Below are 20897 nucleotides of genomic sequence, written 5' to 3'. Positions count from 1 at the left end.
TGTCAAGACTGTCCCATAAAACAAACATGTTGTGTGTTAGAGGTGGAATTAGAAGTATCTTTAACTCAAACATTATTGGAAAAAAGTTGTAATTGTGTAATTGTATACTTTATCCTAAAATTGTTTCTTTTTTTTTTTTAACTTGAGTGGAAATTGGGCAAAAATACTGGCAGATTCAGTTATGAGAGGTGCATCCAAACATGGCAGGCTTCTGGATACAGCTGACCAAAATCCTCTAAGTCTAAAACAAAAGTACCTGTTTTTAAAGCTGTGGATTGGGCGAACTTTCTTCGTCATTCTTGAAATAGAAAAGTTTACTTCAAATATTATATCAAGTTTAGGTGCTTTTTTGTTTCTTCTCTGAAGATGTGTTGTCTCAAAGAAACAATCGAACTTATTTTATTAAGTGATTGTAAGGTATACATTTCAAGATAATTCTAGAATGCATTACATTGCAAAAATGCAGGAATCACCTTGGCAGAATAATAGTAATGTGTATTTCAAAAATTATAAAGTGATTTTTCTTCAAATTGCTTTATTCTAACCTTCCTGTGAACATATATGAAATGTATTACCTAAAAGTTTATTTTCCAAAGTTACTGAGTTGACACTTTACATAGTCTTAGACTTTGTGCCCTTCACCCCACTCACATACTGTATTTATTTATTTACAGATTGAATGAATTGTGTTTTAGAATGATTTATTTTGGTTTCTGTTTTATTAGGTTGAATTAGAATTCAAAATTACTTGACATGGGCTTTCAGAATGTTTCATCTTTTGTTGCCACAAGGACGAGTCATTTTCAAAATAATTATCTCAATGGACTTTCTCGATCTTTAACTTCTGAATATCTAGTTATCTAAATTTGGGAAACATATGTATTACCATTAATAATGTTTGTAAAGCAAGCCTCAAATAATGTGTAACATATAAATTCAAAGTCAAATGTATTCTCATTACAAATATATTTTATTTCAAAGGACTGTATCACCAATATTAACAGCTATTTTAACACAGTGACAAATGGACAGATCAATCAGATATTATAAATCAGTAGCATTTAAATGTCTTTATAAAAGAAAAACTGAATTGAATATTCTAATAATGCTTTGTAAAAGATAGGCTTTGATATCGTAAACTTAGATATATAATTTTCTGAAAGAGAAAGGTGATATTGCTGCTTTAAAATGCAATTTCAGGGAAAAAGGAAATTAGACACAGGATCATAATAAAACTGAAGAAAATAGCAAAGATTTGAAGGCAAACAAATTCTTTATAACTGCACAGCAATTTGAATGGGACAGAGATTGTAACAGAAATCAAGGTTTAAAGAGCATTAAGAAATAGATAGAAGACAATAATACACATTTTCCCCCTCATTTTATTTTAACTGGACAAGGGCTTAAACTGGGGGAATTGGAAAAATAATTAGGATATTCCCATTTAATTGCCCTTGGTTGTTGAATTAACTGTATAATGGATGCACGTAAAAATTCTGCTGCATTGAAACAACACCAGTATTATTTAGCCCAAAGTCTTAGTTTGAAAGGCTAATCAGCATCATATTACTAACCTGTAACACTTCAAACTCCAAGCCAACAATAGCTGAATATACAAGAAAAATCTACTAGAGCTATGCCTAAGCATGAATGACATTCCAAATCCTTGTTAAGGGAGGAGAAGGTTAAACTACATAATTTTCCTTAAGTCCACTTACTCTTTAGAGTGATTGATTATAAAAGTGTGTTTCTAGTAGAAGAAATACCTTTCTAGATATCTTGTGATATAGCCAAATACCTTACCCTTGTATAGTTATATTGTTCTTCTTATTAATAAATACTATATTTTGTATAGTTTTCTCTTTTCTCTATAAATCGATGTATCTGAAGGCAAAAACTTATTACCTAATAAAAATATCGCTATCTGGTGGTGACTCCTATAAACTGCAAACACGTAATCCCCAAGACTCCCAAATAGCATAAACACTTAATACATAATCCCTAAGACTTCTGAGAGTTGTGACTGACAGAGGCAACTCTTTGAAGACAGCAAATGCCACAATATTACTTAAAATATAATAAAAGAGTCTTAGTTATGCATTTTTTGGAAGCTTTTCTTGGCGTGGTTCTGTAATATTGGATTTTATAAATCGATTTTCTCTTAATTTCTTATACTTTTCAGCTACCTTCATTCATTTCTTCATTCTAATATTTAATAAATGACTACTACATACTAAAAATTGTTCCAGATACTTGGTTTTATAACTTTTGAACAAAACTCAAGCAAAACAAATATATGTATTTATATTTACTGTGAGTTTGAGACAACCACAAAGTCAGAGAACACAGTCCACAAAAGATTGCTCTCACTCCTGACATAAATCGCAAATTCAAGGAATTCCCAAAACCACTGCTAGTTTCAATAATTCACTAGAAGGACTCACAGAATTCATAGAAAACTGTGTACTCATGGTTATGGTTTATTACAGCAAAAGGATACAGAATAAAATCAGCCTAGAGAAGAGGTCATAGAGCCAAGTCCAGGAAAAGTTGCAAATGTGGAACTTCTATGGTACTCTCCCCACGGAGTCATGGACGGCATTACTTTCTTTGGCGTCAATGTGTGACAACTTGCACAGACTATTGCCAAGCAGAAAATCTCAACTGAACCTTGATGTCCAGCGTCCTTCCTGGGGCTGTATCATGGTAGGAGCAAGGGTAAGCATGGTTGACTACTCACATGACTGATGTCTCTTTCTGGCTCCCCAGGGGGCCAAGTTGATACAGAATGCCCAAAAGTCCCCTCTCAAAAACACATTGTTACTATCTGCTGGTCCAAGGCTCCCAGACAAACAAAGACATTTGTTTGTCACAGCCGTGACATTCCAAGGGCTTAGAAATTACCTCCCCTGAAGCCAAGGACAAAGGCCAAACCTCTCTTTGGGTAGGTTAAGTTCTTTACTATATATTTACGTATATACATATGGCAGTGATAAGTGTGTGGTACATATATATGTATGCTGGTATTAAGTGTATTGACAGAAAATAGGGACCAGAGGTAACAATGGCCAAAGAGTAGAATTAGAATAAAGGGACAAAGATGGGAAGAGCGCTTTTTTCAATAATTTAGTCAGAAAAGCCTTCACTGATAAAGTAACATTTTATCAGAGTCTCAAATAAAGTGAGGAAACATGCTATGTGATTATCTAGGGAAATCACAGTCCCAGCAAAGGGAACAGCAAGTATCCAGAAGTAGGAGTATGCCTTTTGTAATTTGTGAAACCATTAAGGAGGTCAATGTGAATGCAGCTGAGTGAGAAAGGGAGAGAGTGGTTGGAGGTAAAGGCAAACAGATAATGGCAGGAGGAAACTGGCCGTGCAGACCAGGTATGAACATCTAGTCTTGTTCTAAATGAAGTGAAAAGCCATTGGAGGGTTCTGAGCAAAAAAGTGACATGATCTGATTTCAAAAATGATTGTATATTGCAAGGGTCAAAGACTGTACAGACACAAAGACCACCACAGAAAGAACAGTTAGGCTATTTTACTAGTCTGGGCTAGAGATGATGTTGGTTAGGTTTAGGGTGGTAGTAGTAGGGATGGCATCAGAATTGTATTCTGATTCAATAAGTGGAGAGGATTTCCTTGGTAACATGAAATAAATTACACATTTCTTAAAAGCCTATCTATGAAGTCTGTAGCTCGAGGGAAAAACAATTATCACATTTATTTTCTGTCAATACTCTGCAATATCTCAATGTTTCTCAACTCCTCTATGTATCACAGAGGCTAGAAGACAGAAAACTTTATTTCCAAGACCCTCTTTTCCTCAAAGTTCAGGTTTAGCATCTAACAATGAGAGGCATTTGTACAAGATTTGGAAGGCAGAGAGCAGCAGCAGTTAAATGAATGTTCCTTATCAGTAGAGCCTTTCTTCTTTAAGATATGGTTCAGGGGCCTAGGTTCATGTAGTTTTACATTTTTAATGTACAGTTCTTATGATCATTATGCTCATCTGCCTCAGCTAACAGATGGGAAAAGGACATGAAGTATTCTGCACTGGAGTGTTTAGTGAGACTGGCTTGGAAGAACTGCACCTCAGTCATTGCAGCTTCTGCTATTGGATAGAACTCAATACGGAACCACAGCTGATTCCAGAGAAGACTAGGAAATATATCTAGCTGTTTACAGGAAGAAGAACCCAAAATATGGTGAAGAGCTAGCTAGCCTGTCTCTGTTACATGCCCTATAACCAACTAGACAATCACATACTATACCATAATAGAATGTAAATAGCGCTCCCTGCCCATTTTTATAAGCTGCAGAGGCAGAGGCACTGCACATGGTAATTGAACAATGATACATTTTCCCAACTTTGAATTGTATGGTCTTAACCCTGAATCTGTGACGTCAACACTCTAGTTCAGACTATACTGCTCCAAATGTATGTTAGTTTGTTTATACAATCTCTTTTATAGCTTAATATACAAAGAAGATCATATCTACTAGTCTTTCCTACAGTCTTGAAGTCTTAATTTCAAATACATAGAGAATACACATACACAAACATTCATACACACTCATAGAAACATACATTCCTCTCAAGAATACGCAGTCACTTTCCGGAAATGAGCAGTCAAAGATCCGAATACAAAAAAACTTTGAACACAATCGTTTGCAATGTCATATAGAGCAGTTTAGATATCCAGAGGCATGTTGTTTTTGAAACACTTTGTTACAGAGGAGGACCTTTGCTCTACCTTCACATATGCATAGTCTCACTGGGTAATTTTTCAAGAATAAGGGAAAAAATATGCCTCAGAGGTAAATTGTATTCTCCAACATTTAGTAGAAATACAAACTTCCAAAAACTTTCTTTTTTCTGTTTCTTTTTTTTTTTTTTTTCTTTTTTGAGACGGAGTCTCGTTCTGTCGCCCTGGCTAGAGTGCAGTGGTGCGATCTCGGCTTACTGCAACCTCTGCCTCCCAGGTTCAAGCAATTCTCCTGCCTCAGCCTCCTGAGTAGCTGGGATTACAGGCACCTGCCACCACATCCAGCTAATTTTTGGTAGAGATGGGGTTTTACTACATTGTCCAGGCTGGTCTTGAACTCCTTACCTCAAGTGATCCACCTGCCTCGGCCTCCCAAAGTGCTGGTATTACAGGTGTGAGCCACCATGCCCAGCCCCAAAAACTTTCTAATGTCAGGGTCAAAAAATATTAGAGTTTAGACAAAGCCATGGTTACCTAGTTAGAGTGGCAAAGTTATGTTATCTACTTGCTAACTGAAACCTTAAGGCCTTACATTTTCATTATCCTTTTTAAATTAAAAAAAATTCTATTCATTAAATAAAATTTCTTAGCACTCTTTCACAATATTTTTTCCTAAGATCTAAGATTGTATGCTTAAATTGGGTGAGGAAAATCCACCAATTTAATGAGATTGTGTAGTTTTAAAAGGAAAATATGAAAATCTCTCAAGAAGGTATTTAATGTGGATCTTGAAATCCTGTGACCTCACAAAGTCACAATTTTTGTTTTCCTTTTTGTGGGAAACAGATGGAATTAGTAGGCAGGCATGGCATTTGTTCATACAAATATCTGATTCACCTAGGATAGTGCTATTTTAGAATTGTTTTCCTTCCATCCCACATGCTCTTCCTCTTCTTCCTTTTCTTTTTTTTTTCTGAGACAAGAGTCTTGCTCTGTTCTCCAGGCTGGAGTGCAGTGGCATGAATGCACTCACTGCAGACTCGATCTCCTGGGCTCGAGCTATTCTCCCCTCAGCCTCCCAAGTAGCTGGGACCACAAGCTTTGCACCATGATGCCTGGCTAATTTTTGATTTTTTGTAGAGCAGGGACTCCCTATGTTGCCCAGGCTGGTCTCTAATTCCTGCATCCTGCTCTTCTAATGTGACTTTGGCTCAACTACCATGGTGTGCTAAGGCCCTAGCCACCCTTAAACCTAGGTGGACATCTGTAACTGTCTCAACTAGTAAAACACAGTGGAAGTGATGCTACGTGACATTTGAGACTAGTTCATAAAGATGTCAAATGTCATATACTTCCACCTTGCTTGGTGACACTTGCTCTTGAATTCAGGTGCAATGCTGTGAGGAGGCTCAAACTAGGCCACACAGAGAAACCAAATGGAGAGGCTATGTGTAGGTGTTCCAGCCCATAGCCAGACTTTACATTCTATAGAAGGGTAAGGTCACTTTTATCTTCATGTCCCTATCCCCACCTCCAAGTGGAAGTAGAAGTTAAAGGTTTCATTTTCCAAGAACACTGAAGAAAATCTCCTTCACCCCCATGGCTTTGTGAATATTACACCTATGAATGAGTTATATAAGAGTTGTTTCCCAGGGTTCAGATAAAAAAAAAAGATGAAGAATAAAAGATTCCCTGATACTGAGAAAACTGTGACAGTTTCCAGTGGTGGTGTGGCTCTGTGTGGCTCACCTTTGCTGCATTCCAAATGGGATGGCAGATGTGATGGGGAGAGCAGAAGCTGGACACCAAATGCTGTGGGTTTGAAAGCAATGGCTATGCATTCTGTGGCCCAGGCCATCATTAATGAAGAGGACATTTGAGAGAAACATCTTTGTTGCCTGCCCAAAGAACAGCACACAACAGAGGATCAGTAAGAGAAACAATGGCAATTATAGTGAACTATTCTGTTTGTTTTCTGACATTAGGTAATGTAAAAATTTTCACAGTTCTGATCAAGGCAGGGAAAAAAGAAAAAGCAGGTAACAACTGACATTTTCCTTCCCATCAATATCTCTTGGGTCTTTCATTGAAAAATCTTCCTTTTGTGGAGATTTTTACTACAGTGACATTTGTACTAAAGTGTTTGCCTAAAGGAATAGGCTCAAGCAATACCTTAAATACTACTTCATGCTGAAGAAGTATGGAAAACATAGTAATTGTACATTTATAACTAAGAATCTACTTAGGATCAGCAAACATGAGGTGAAGGGCAATAAAACAATTTCTCAGAAAATAGAGATAACACTAACTTTTTCTGGGGCTGTCATGAGGATTGTGTGAAATGAGATAAGGAATTGTATTACTTTTCTAGTGTAGCCATAAGAAATTACTACACAGTCTTAACACAAATGTACCATCTTATAGTTCTGTAGCATAATGTTTTGACAAGAGTCTTCATTGGGCTAAAATCAAGGGGTCAATATGGTTGTATTTCTTTTTATTTATTTATTTTTCTTCATGTTAGATGAGCAATGTGCCAATGTCATAACAAGGTTTGACATTGTTGCACATCTCACACATGCACACGAATACCCAGTCATCATGCTCATGAACTGCAAAAGGATCAGTATGGTTGTATTTCTTTCCAGAAGCCCTGGGGGAGAATCTATTTTCTTTTCCAGTTTCTAGAGGCTGCCCGAATTCTTTTGCTTGTAACTCCTTCCTCCATCTTCAAGGCCAGCAACAGCTAGTCAAATCCTTATGTCACATCACTATGACCTTCTGTTCTGCCACCCTCTTTCACTTTTAAGGACCCTTATGATTACAAAGGGCTTGCCCAGATAATTCAGGATATCTTCCTATTTTAAAGTCAGCTGCATTCATCAGGTTTCCCAGAGAAACAAAACTAATAGGATAGATATAGATACACAGAAACTGAGCTATATCATGAGAGATTGGATCACATGATTATGGAGACTGAGAAGTCCCACAATATACTTTCTATAAGCTGGAGACCTAGGAAAGCTGGTGGTATAGTTCTAATCCAAGCTTAAAGGCTTGAGAACCAAGAGTGCTGATGTCCAAGCACAGGAGATGGATGTCATAGCTCAAGAGGAGAGAGTAAATTAGCCTTCCACCTTTTCGTTCTACTTGGGCCCTTAATGGATTGGATGAAGCACACTTACGTTGATGAAATTACTCAGTCTATGAATTCAAATGCTAATCCCTTCCAGAAACACCCTCACAGACCTACCTAGAAATAATGTTTTACCAGCTCTCTGAGCATCCCTTAGCCCAATTAAGTTGACACATAAAATTAATTATCACATCTACTGATCAGCAACTTTATTTTGCCCTGGCCGTGTAATATATTCACAGTTTCCAGGGAGTTTCCATGAACATCTCAGCCGGGCACAGTGGCTCACACCTGTAATCTCAGAACTTTGGGAGGTTGAGGTGGGAGGATCACTTGATCCCAGGAGTTCAAGACCAGCCTGGGCAACATAGCAATACCTCATCTCTACAGATAATAATAATTAAAAAAATAGCCAGGCATGGTGGTGTACACCTGCAGTCCTAGCTACTTGGAAGGCTGAGGTGAGAGGATTGCTTGAGTCTGGGAGGTTGAGGCTGTAATGAGCCATGGTCATGCAACTGCACTCCATCCTGGTCAACAGAGTGAGAGCCCACCTCAAAAAAAAAAAAGAAAAGAAAAAAAAAGACAAGGACATCTTTGGGGCCATTATTCTGCCACAAATGCCTGTCACCTAGTCTAATACCTAGCAAATGCTAAGTGACAAATAAACACTAATTCTCTTCCCCACTGACTCTCTGTATTAGTCTGTTTGTGTTGTCATAACAAAATGCCACAGCCTGGGCAGCTAAAACAACAGAAATGTGTTTCTTAAAGCCTGGAAACTAGGAAGTCCAAGATCAAGGTGCCAGCTAATCCAGTTTCTAATGAGAGCTGTCAACGAAAAGTCAAACTCTAAAACATTTGAAGAGATTTATTCTGTGCCAGATGCTAATGACCATGGCCCTTGACACAGTCCCCGGAGATACTGAGAACATGTGTCCAAGGTGGTCAGGCTACAGCTTTGTTCTATATATTTTAGGGAGACATAAAACATCAATCAATACATGTAAGATGTACATTGATTCCATCTGGAAAGGTGGGACAACTCAAAGGAGGAGGGAGTTTTCCAGGTCATAGGTGAATTCAAAGATTTTCTGATTGATAGACAGAGTTTGTCTAAAGACCTGGAATCAATAGAAGGGACTGTCTGGGTTAAGATAAGGAGTTGTGGAGACCAAGGCTCTTATTATGCTGATAAGACCTCCAAGGTAGCAGGCTTCAGAAAGAATAGATTGTAAATATTTCTGATTCAACTTAAAAAGGTTCGAGACTCTTAGTTAATCCTCTCCTGGATCATCGAGAAGATATGGAAAAGGAAGGAGATTCTCTACAGAATGTAGATTTTCCCCACGAGAGACAGCCTTGAAGGGCCATTTCAAAATATGTCAAAGAAATATATTTTGGGGTAAAATGCTTTCTTACAGGGCCTACTACTATGTTGATATCATATTGCTACAAAAAGTCTGTTCTGTCAGTCTTAAGGTCTCTGCTTCAATATTAATACCGGTCAGCTGTACCTGATTCCAAAGGAAGGAAGGTATAATGAAGCATGTCCAACCTCCCATTCCCATCATGGCCTGACCATGTATTTCAGGTTTACTTTAGGATGCTCTTGGCTGAGAGGACGGGTCCATTCAGTTGGTTGAGAGGGCCTCCAATTTAATTTTGGGGCAAGGTGTGGTGGCTCACACCTGTAATCCCAGCACTTTGGGAGGCCAAGGCAGGAGGATTGCTTAAGCCCAGGAGTTCAAGGCCAGACCAGGCAGTATAGGAAGACCCCATCCCTACCAATTTTTTTTTTTTAATTAGCTAGGTGTGGCAGTACGCGTCTATGCTCCCCGCTACTTTAGGGGGCTAAGGTGGGAGGATCGCTTGAACCAGGGATGTCGGGGCAGCAGTGAGCCATGATTGTGCCATTGCACTCCATCTTGGGCAACAGAGTGATACTCCATCTCAAAAAAAAAAAAAAAAAAGAATTTTATTTTTGGTTTACAGAGCTATTCCTGGAGCATGGATGGCTGTTTTGTCCTCACATGGCCTTTCCTCTGAGAGGGAGGAACAAGCTCTCTGATGTCTCTTTTTAAAGGGCACTAAGCCTAGTATCAGGACCTTTATGACCTCATTTTGCTTTAATTACATTTTTTAGAGGCCTCTTCTACAGCCACATTGGGAGTTAGTGCTTCATCATGAATTTTGCATGAACACAAAGATTTAGCCCATAACACTCTCACCATTTTCTTCCCACTTTGCCCCTATCATCTTCAATATGCCTACTCAATCTCATCTTTTAGACAATTGACATACTTTTCATATAAGGAGTGCACAATTGGGATGCTTTTATAGAAACTATTCATTCCTATGGCCTTAATCACATGTGCCAAGGACTCCCAAAACATACAATATCAGTCTACTCTCTTTGTGCTTTTAACTTTTCAACTTTTCTTTTCTTTGTTTTTTTTTTGAGACAGAGTCTAGCTCTGTTGCCCAGTGCAATGGGACGATCTCGGCTCACCGCAACCTCTACCTCCTGGGTCCAAGCGATTCTCCTGCCTCAGCCTCCCGAGTAGCTGGGATTACAGGCATGCACCACCATGCACGGCTAATTTTTGTATTTTTAGTAGAGACAGGTTTTCGCCATGTTGGCCAGGCTGGTCTCAAACTCCTGGCCTCAAGTGATCTGCCCACCTTGGCCTCCCAAAGTACTGGGATTACAGGTGTGAGCCACTACACCTGGTCTCTGTGCTTTTAACTCTTATAGGCTGCTTTCCAGATACTCTGTTTGTATGTTTCATAAGTTCCTCAAAGTCTACATGTACAAATAAAACACATTAATTTGCCCTGCCCCTCACCCCCAAAATGTTCCTTGTCCTATGTTTCTCATCTCAGGATATAATGTGCCTCCCCATGGGTTAATAATTCAAATCTTAAACTTGGAGTCATTTAACCCTTCTAATTCTCCACATTCAATGAATCATCAAATTTAAGTAATTTTACCTTCTAATGTCTCCTGATTCCAATTCTTTCCATATGTAATTCCCTGTCATCCCATTTTGCCTCCCCTACATCACAGCACATTAGTTTCCCTGTATCCACTCTTGTCTCCGCCATTTATTTCTAACTGAAGCAGTCAAAATAATCACTGCTCTGCTTAAAACATACCACTGTTCTTTAAGTGGCACATAAGGTTGTCCATAATCAGACCCCTATCTACCTCCTTGGCCTTCCCCATCAGTCTTTAAGATTCAGGGTAGTTGTCTAAGTTCTCTGGTGTCTCACATCATTATCTGTCTTTACACATTGTTCCTTGCACCTGTCATACTTTTCTTTGGCCCATTAGTCTGACAAAAGTCTACTTATCTCAAAAGTTGTTGCATAACTCACCTAACTCCAAAATTAAATTCTTTTGCTGTAGTATCTCATGGCTCTCAGGGAGGAAATAATTTTTGTCTACTCTCTTAGATTCAGCGTTTGCAGGCCCCAGAGTTAAAGTGACAAAACAGATTAGCAAGAGAAAAGACAGACTTAACCACATACATAATAGAGTTCACAGAAAAAGGTGATTCAGGGAGGCAGAGTTCCGGCTTATCTACCATCTTAAAAGGGGAAGGGAAGGGGAAAACAGCACTTATGGAAAAAACAAATGACTTTTAGTAAAAATAAATGACACCTTAAAACAGATGCTAGATATGATAGCTTTGTGACAATGTCTATTCAAGGGTGTTGCCAGCTTCCAACCTCCAGTGATAATAGTCAGTCTTTCTGGGTTTCCCTCCCAGGGAGGAGCTTGATTTGAATTCTTCCGTGTTGTTCTGCATTTAGACAGATAGATTTCAGAAACTCAAATGTCTTTGCTCAAAATAATTTTTAGGCCACAGTGGTGTATCGTAGACCCCTTCCTGGCATACAGCATTTCCCTTTCTTAATTCACTGCACAAAGATAGCCTTTGTCTTTCCCTTAAGACTGTAGGCAAATAAAAGCTCATGCCATACTTGCTTTGTTCAGTGAGTATTCCCAGCACCTTTGCATCAGTTAACCGTAACATGACCTGGATATCTCCTGGTGAACATCCAAGCCTGCGTGGCCCAATTACTTGATTATTCAAGAACAGCTTGCACAAAACACTCAGTGTTCTGGTTAATAAACAGTATATGGCTTCATATGAACACATGAATCTTCAAAGTAGTTTATTTACATTGCCTAAGAGCTCTGCACTGAATTTGGGTAGACACGCTCATCTTACACTATTGGATAAACGTAGTAAATAGTGACAATACTTTCAAGGAGGTAAGTGTATTTTAAATTATATATTTGAAAAGTTGTCAGGCTGTTTTCAAGACTAGAAGAACTCATTTTTTAGAGACTTTTCTTTAGAAGACAGTGAATTGATCCACGGGTTCTTTTGTTTCAATCAACGTTTACTACCCTAGGACCTAAGTGCAAGAAAACTGCGGATTTTACCAGGAATAAGAAAGTAAAAACCAAAAGCTATTGGCTCACTTGCTGGGCCTAGGGAAACAAAATCTACGAGCCTTTGGCTAGCTGTTGCTCCAGAGGTACAAAGATAGACAACTCGGGGGCTCAGACAGAACCTGACCCCTGCCACCCTCCAGTACCACCTGGGTTGTTCCCCCGTGACGTCACCAGAAACCACTGCTTGTGACGCTAAATGGCCCGCCCTCTTGCGCGGCGCTACGGAAGCAAAACGGAAGTGGGAGCACAGTGGCTTCCGGGCCCGGACGCCATTTCCAGCGGTTGCTGGTTCTGACGGGTTGTAGTCCGCTAGGACAATGAGCTATGACTACCATCAGAACTGGGGCCGTGATGGGGGTCCCCGCAGCTCCGGTGGGGGCTATGGAGGGGGACCAGCAGGGGGTCCTGGAGGGAACCGAGGCTGCGGAGGAGGCGGCGGCGGCGGCGGAGGGGGTGGTCGAGGCGGCAGGGGCCGGCATCCCGGGCACCTGAAAGGCCGCGAAATCGGCATGTGGTACGCGAAAAAACAGGGACAGAAGAACAAGGAAGCGGACAGGCAAGAGGTAATCTCGGATTCGATAGTGGAGGGGATGAGGCAACACAGGTTTTCTTCTCTCTCCCGCTGCCCCCTTTTTCCTGGTTTTGTTTCTTACGTGATGCACGTGCTTTGTGAAATGTAAATGAGGCGCAAATGTATTATGCTGGCGCTCCCCGTAGCGAGTGTACTGCGTAACATTAGCCTCTGATCAAAAACAGGCAGGGTTTATGCAGGCTGAATATATACTTTGCTTAAAGGACTTGAGAACTGTGACAAAGCAAATGTTAAGTTCACGTTCCAGCCGAAATTAACTTTATTAGGAGTGTCGTCGTATCTCTGGCTGTCCTTTCCCTTAGAATAATAGTTGTCACTTTAAGGTCTTTGGTGAAGAAGCACATAGCGACCTTTCTACATTTGAGATAGGTTTGCGCGGAACAAAAGCAGTCAGACACTATTTTGGATGTGGGTCGTTCAGAAAAATAGTCCAGCCTTTATTGTTAGTGTTAAAATTATCCGCAAACTTTGGTTTTTGTTTCTTTGTTTTTTATGTTGGGGTGGAGAAATTTCTATTGATTAGCAGATTCTCTTTGAAAAGGAAGGTGAAAGGAATATCCAGAGATGATTTGGCTTACTCTCCTCTCTTCAGGTGATTGTCAGGTTGATTTGTATCTTAAAGATTTGTAGTAAAGGAAACAAAGTTTTCCGACTGACTAATAAATAAAATTCTGATAAAAAATAATTTTTATTATAAAGCAGGAACTTTCTTAGTATAGGCCTTTGGTGACTCCTTTTTAAAAGCACCTTATAAAATGTATTATAGAGTGTAATTAGATCATCATTTAGGCAACTTTTTTTTTTTTTTTTTTTTTTAAAGACGGGATCTCACTCTGTCGCCCAGGTTGGAGTGCAGTGGCGCGATCTCAGCTCACTGCAACCTCCGCCTCCCAAGTTCAAGCGATTCTCCTGCCTCAGCCTCCCGAGTAGCTGGGATTACAGGCGTCTGCCACCACCTCTGGCTAATTTTTGTATTTTTAGTAGAGACGGGGTTTCTACTTGAAGCGATAAATAGAATACAATATTAAGGTATTAGAGAATTTGGGCTATCACCTAACTCAGGGCAAGGTATTTTAGAAGATTTTTCAGGGACAGTAACCCTTAAGCTGAAACTTGAAAGATAGCAAAGTGAATGTACGTGTGTGTGTTTGAAGTTTGGGGTTTGGAAAAGATTCCAGGCAAAGGCAGTAGCATGTGCGGTAACATAGAGATCAAGGAAGCACATGTTCAGTTCGAGAAACTGTAAAAGATAAGAACATGGATGTGGAGAGTATTGAGATGAGGTTAGTGCAGTCAATTTCAAACTTGTTGGCCGCTTTGCCCAAAAAGGACTATATTTGAATTTACAACCCAGTACACACATATGTATAACTAGATGAAAAGTTTTGTAAAATAATATTTACCTGCACGTTGCTTTGAGGTTTTTTTGTTTTTGAACTTCTCTGTTCTCTTTATTAATGCTGGTCATGATCCTTTAATATAATTTCAGAAACAGCAATTTGAAAATCTCTGGGCTAGAAAAATATGCAGGGCCTTGAGATACATTGGGTCTTTCTAAGGACTGTAGCAAGTCATTAAAACATGTTAAACAAAGAGTGAAATGACTGGATTTTAAATGTTTAAATTCACTCTGGTAGCAGTATAAGGAATGGATTGAAGAGAGGCAATCCTGGTTCAGGGGGACCAGTTAAGTAGCCCTTGCAGTAACTAAGGTGAGAAATGACAGCTTGAATTAGCACGTTGGCAGTGGAGATGGAGGGAAGTGGACAGATTAAAGTGATTTAGGAGGTAGACTCAAAATGATTTTGTGTTGTATTTTATCTGAAGGGACGAGTATAGTGTTAATGATGACTCTTTTATGCCTATGTGTAAGGATCAGGCTTGTTGGAAGAAGGTGATAGGCTCAGCTATGGACACTATGAGTTTGATATTGTTATAGGGCATACAAATGAGGATTTGCAGGAGGGAGAGGGCTATGTAGATCTGATGCCTAGAAAAATCTAGATAGAGATAAGTATTTGACAGTTAATGGGCTCATGGGTAGTAGTTGGAGTGTGGGAGTGAACAGTCAGAAACGGCGTGAATGTGCATAGGAATCACCTGACTTGAATGTGCATAGGAATCACCTGACATCTTGTTAAAACGTAGAACACTGGTGGGATCAGAGATTCGACTTTTGTTACAGGCTCCCAGGTGATGCCAGTGTTCCTGGTCTGTAGATCACTCAGGCTCTCAAATACGGAAAATGAAAATTTAAGGGACGGGCTGAGGAAAAGAAGGTTACAAAAGAATCTAGGAAGAATCAGCCAGAGAAGAGAAAAATAAGGTGCGTGTTGTTTTGAAATCTAAGAGTAGTGCTTAAAGGACAGAAGAGCGTATCAACAAGAGGAAGTAATTGATAGTGGCAAGCATGCACAAATGATGTAAGAGCAGAGAATGTCTATTGGATTTATCAACAAGGTCGTTGATGATCTTAGTGGGAGCCCTTTCTGTGGCATTGTGGAAGTAAAAGCCAGATTGCAGTAGGGTGGCAAGTGAAACAGATTAAGAAGTGGAACATTTTCCAGCAGTTTTGCTGTGAAGAGGAGGAAGAAAAATAGGGCAGTAGCTGATGGGGTAGGGAAATTCACGAGAGGGTTTTTTGTTTTTGTTGTTTCTAAGGTGAAGAGATTTGACCATGTTCATGCCCTGAGGGAAGCACCCAGTGAAGAGGAAATCAAAGTGGGCCAAATTATGCTGCAGTAAAAACCAACTGCCAAATCTTAATGGTTTAAAACAAGCAAGGTTTGATTTTCTACCACATTACTAAAAGAAGCAAACCAGAATATCGGTTGACTGCCTAATGTCTACTGGAGAGGTTAGAAATTTAGAAAGCAAGGTAAATTTCAGTGAAGGAGGTGGCCCTGAGGATATGAAAGGAATTGGACTGCAGAGCTCAGGTTGAGGGGTTTGCCTTTAAAATGCACTTCTTTTATAACAGGAAAGAAGAGAAAAGGATAAATTCTGATACAGGTGGGTTTAGGTTTGGTGATAACCAACTAAGGACCTTTTCTTCTTAGGGCTTTTGTTTTGTGAAAAACTGTGCGTGAATGCTGAGGGCAAACAGAAAGGTGGTATTGGCCTGTTACAGATAATGGGGAGACAGTTTGAAGTAGTTGCAGATAATTAGAAAGCTGATAAGATAAATTTGATGGACATCATTTAGGGTTTTTTGCCAGGAACTGAAAACTAGAAGCAGGGTATTTGAGAATGTCCAAGAAAGTGGGAAATAATCAAAATTCTGTGATAAAAGAGAACAGTCATGAAAAAAATGTGTTTTGAGATTCTCCAGGCAAGGAGTGAAATAAAGTGAAGCGTGATAGAACTAGAAGAAGGTTGTTGAGGGGGAGAGAGGCATCCTACAAAAAGGCAAGATCCAAGTTTGAAATTAAGGTATGTTCTCTGCTACCTGCAGCATCCAGAAACTCATTGTGGGGAGAACATCATTAAAAAAATACGAATGTCTTTATTTAGAGTGTAAATTATGTTTTCAAGGGCTAATCATACATGTTTATTGTAAAAGATAGATTCAACTGTTCATTCCTTCCATTGACAGACTTCTCTGGGGCATATAGCATGTGCCAGAATTATATCTGACAGAGACACTGGCAAAAAGTATAGGTTACGGAGAGTGAATAACCTCTTTTCAAATTAATAGTAATAAAAACAAGATCCTACTACACAACTGACTTATTTCATACTTTGGTCATCTTTCCTGTTTGTATACTTGCAGAAAGATCTACCCACTGTTGACCACTGGGTGTACTACAATTCAACTAATTGCTTATTGATTAGCAGATGCTTACTTGATACATATGCATTGTGTAAGGTATCTTAAAGTCTACCAATGATGTTGACTTTTTAATGAAAACGAATTTTGTTGTGATAGTTTGGACTGAAGGATTGTGTAGATCTGTTTATTTTCTGTAGACTGTTACGTTATCCAGTAATTCACCTTTCCCCGGGGGTGTGAAATCTCATAAAATTAGAATAATCTTTTGTGCTGTTATGGGCAGGAGGTGGGCAATGTATTGTGAAATGTCAATCTAGGAAATTGTTTACTAAACAAAATACAGAGTAATGAGTTAACATGGAAAAGTGAGAACTGTAGGAATGGCAGATACAGGTTATATTCTAACTAAACAGATACATCAAGAAACCTTAAGAGGACTTTTAGTAGAGACATTTTGTGTCCTGACAACTGAAATTAGCCACTCATTTTCACTTCAAAAAAGGAGGTAACGTATAGTTCATTTGCTTTGCTTCTTCATGTTTGTTGTTTTATCACTAATAATTTCTTATTTTTATTACATTAGGTTATTTTCCTACCCATGTAAACTTATGTGAGCTTTCAAAAAGCATGTAATACTGATTAGAATTAGAATGTCTTATAAAACCCTATCTCTTGTCTTAAACATGCGTATGTCTTGTTCTCCTGGGACACATACTCCTCCACCCACCCTGGGTTTTCAAACTTTATGTTAAACTTTGTTATGAACAGCTATTTTGGTGTTTGTTTAATTGGGATAGAATACAGTGAAGAGAAGATAAGAGTTGCACTGTACAGAGTAAGGAAAGTATTTTGTGAAATTACTTACTCGTATATGTATGTACTGGGTCATTAGTTTTACTGTGGGTTGCTATGAAAAAAAAAACAGTTGAAATCTATTGCTCTAGATTTTACAGTATTTTACACATTGCTGTCTGCTTTCATCAGTCTCCTTACCCTAGCTCCTGCTTCTCTCTTTTCTCCCCCAAAATCAAAACCAAACCTCAAAAACCAAAAATACCTTGAAGATCATTCCCAACTGCCTAGTTGTTGGATACAGTAGTAATTTTTTCAGTTCTCTGCCTTAGTTAACCTCAATTTTATACTTCTGAGTCCTTTTTTAACACCTTTCCTCATTTCCTAGGGCTGGTTTGTCACTGTGTGCTCCTAGTCTTTTGTTTGTTCTCTTGATTATTCCTCTGACTTATTTTCTTGCCTTGGCCCCGTGAATGCCAGACTTGGTCAACCGTCTGTCCTCATCTTTGGAGGTGGTATTATTTGTAAATTAAGAGAATTCCTGTGTCTCTGTGATTTCAACTTTGCAGAACACTCCAAAATTTCTATCATAACTCTAAAAGCAAAACCTCTCAGAGATCAATTTCCATATATTCATCTACCTAATCATTATTACAAGTCAGGAAATTTCATCATTGTTCTTAATTGCCTAAAATCCAAACTTAGCATCCTATTTTTACCTCCATCACCACTACATGTACACAAAAATGTACAGTAACACAGAGCAGCCTCCTCCTAATGATTCATCTTACTGCTGCTCTCAGGATCCACCCTTGAATTTGAAAACAGTTGTCTTTGATTCTTTCTTCCTTTTTGTCTCTCCCCAACTTCCACCAAATAGTCATTAAGTCCTATGGTTTCTTTCTTTCGATTTTTGACTGTTTTCTTTTCATTTATACTTTTACCTTCCTCCTCCTTTTGTTCTTTAACCTAACACACTCTAATTTTCACCACTCCTCGTGTGTTTCCTTTTGCCTGTGGATTTATATGCACGTTAGAAGCTAAGGTTTGTGGTCCCATAAATTTTGAAGAATCTGTTTTTCAACTTTTCAGCTTACTATGTCTAAATATAAAAGTCTCCAGAGAATTGGGTTTTGGCATTCATTCTCTTTTTTTTCACCTTGGACATTTCTTAGATGCGTAAAGTTTCTGCAAAGTTTCATAGTTCACCAAGGACCTTTATCTTTGTCCAGTCTGTTGTGTTTTATTCTCATTCTTTGAAGCAACTGCGTCATTTGCCACATTGGATCACCTTATGAGCACTGATCAATTTTATTTACTCCTTCTGAGCTCAGCCTTACTTACCAATTTATTCTTCTGTTTAGTGTAAGAACTTTCAAATGTTCATTACAACCAAACTATTTCCAGTTTTCAACTTTTTTCGTAAACGATTTGAGTTTTAATAACTGAAATTTTAAGATGAGGAGAAATTCATAATAATTAGTATGTGAGGGTTGAGGGTAAGAGAACCAGAGTTGTAGGAAGAGACATAAATGAGCTTTCTTTGCCAATCATATTAGGGCTAATTTTATAAATGCTTGTTGGAAAAGGGCTAGAAGGATATGTACCAAAATTTTAACATTAATTAATTAGGTCTAGGAAGGGGGATTGGGCTAGAGGACACGTGTGGATAACTTATTTTATATGTATTTGTTGAACATGTATTACTTAGCCTTTATTTTCTTTAGTATCAAATAATTTTTGCATATGCTTTCTTACATTGACAAAGATGTTTTTTTCTTTGCACAAACTAGAGAGCTGTAGTACACATGGATGAACGACGAGAAGAACAAATTGTACAGTTACTGAATTCTGTTCAAGCGAAGAATGATAAAGAGTCGGAAGCACAGATATCCTGGTTTGCTCCTGAGGATCATGGGTACGACAAGAAATATTTTTTTAAAGAATAGGCAAAGAGTAACACTTTCATAATAAAAGTAACATCTTTATTTTCTTTGATAAGTAAATTTTAACCTTGACATACTTTTTTTTTCTTATGTAGATTAAACAGATTTAGAAAATGACTTTTAAAAATTTAGACGGCATGTTTCCACAGGAAAGCTAAATGGTGTGAATAATAGTGTATCTGGATATGAGATGTATTAAGTTGTTATTTATTGTTCTCCCTACCTGTGCTCTTTGTATTTATGTAATTATTCTGTCTGGGAGATCTGCAAGAAGTGAAATTGCTACTGTTTTAGAAAGATTACAAGAACTGTATCATTTAGAGGAAGAATTAGTGCAAGTATTTCAAGGACTGTGTATTGTAGCATCCTATTTGTAGCTCAGAAAGGGTGGCACGAAAAAAAGATGTTGTGACATAAAACAAGTTTGAGAAAACCAGAAAAAGAGAAACACTGTAAATAACCGCAGTGAATGAATGACTATTGTGTGGATTTTTATTTTTAACTACCACAAGGAATAACTTAATCTGGCAATATAAAGGGAAGAAAAATTTGAATTTATTATAAGAATCTAAGTATATTTTCATAATTACTGTACTAAGAGAAAAGAAAAGCTTTGGATTTGGATGACTTTGCAATATTTCAACAGCGTATTGTTTTGTTTTGTTTTGTTCCAGGGTTTGAGTGGCTCTTCCTCTGACCTTTCTTCCTTTCTTATTTTGTCAAAACAGATACGGTACTGAAGTTTCTACTAAGAACACACCATGCTCAGAGAAGAAACTTGACGTCCAGGAAAAGAAGTTGATAAACCAAGAAAAAAAAATGTTTAGAATCAGGAACAGATCATATATTGACCGAGATTCTGAGTATCTCTTGCAAGAAAATGAACCAGATGGAACTTTAGACCAAAAATTATTGGAAGATTTACAAAAGAAAAAAAATGACCTTCGGTATATTGAAATGCAGGTAGTGGAAAGATGTCAAAAAATATTTTGTCATTTTTTTTCTTACACTTGATAAAAATGTATGTATGGTTAGAGGTAGCTGCATGGCATAGATCAGTGAGATCCTCAACAAGACATCCTCTGTGGGAATTACTTTCTTTTTGAATGGTAGAGAAAAGCAGTGGGAATGGAAGTTACACATAACCTACAGTATCCTATCTCATCCACAGAAGCTTATGTGGTGAGGAGAAGAAATGTTTGAGAAATGCTAGTGCCAATGGAAGAAAAACTTACTCTTCAGCTTTTCTAGGCCAATTTAGTGAGGTGCCATGTGCAGTAAAGGCAGTTAAAATTATAAAGCTTGTTCCAGATTACTTAATACATCTCCTTTTTATAGATGATAAAATTAAATATTTCAAAAATTATGTGATGTGCTGTGTTCACTAACATTTTAAATACAGGACTATCACAACACCTGAGATCTCCTGAATTCTGATATTTTCTTTCTATGCTAGGCAAGATATTTTAAGGTCCC

The 20897-nt window shown here is 38.3% G+C and overlaps 1 protein-coding gene and 1 non-coding gene across 2 annotated transcripts in view; one reads left to right on the top strand and one right to left on the bottom strand.

Moving 5' to 3' along the window:
* Positions 1-7230: 7230 nt before the first annotated feature.
* On the bottom strand, positions 7231-7336 carry LOC115837436. Its single transcript, XR_004032477.1, has one exon. It is a non-coding gene; the product is annotated as a small nucleolar RNA U13 (small nucleolar RNA).
* Positions 7337-12555: 5219 nt separating this feature from the next.
* The window catches only part of DHX36 (DEAH-box helicase 36), a 52785-nt gene continuing 44443 nt past the window's right edge, over positions 12556-20897 (top strand). The window contains exons 1-3 of the mRNA XM_003256318.4: positions 12556-12882; positions 19269-19393; positions 20150-20384. Of these exons, the coding sequence (XP_003256366.2) occupies positions 12637-12882; positions 19269-19393; positions 20150-20384 (606 nt within the window). The 5' untranslated portion in view covers positions 12556-12636. The remainder of the gene's footprint in view (positions 12883-19268; positions 19394-20149; positions 20385-20897) is intronic.

This window comes from Nomascus leucogenys, chromosome 11 (genome assembly GCF_006542625.1).
Source record: "Nomascus leucogenys isolate Asia chromosome 11, Asia_NLE_v1, whole genome shotgun sequence".
Classification (NCBI taxonomy): Eukaryota; Metazoa; Chordata; class Mammalia; order Primates; family Hylobatidae; genus Nomascus; species Nomascus leucogenys.
Note: the sequence above shows the minus strand (reverse complement) of the source record. Positions and strands in the feature narration are given on the sequence as shown.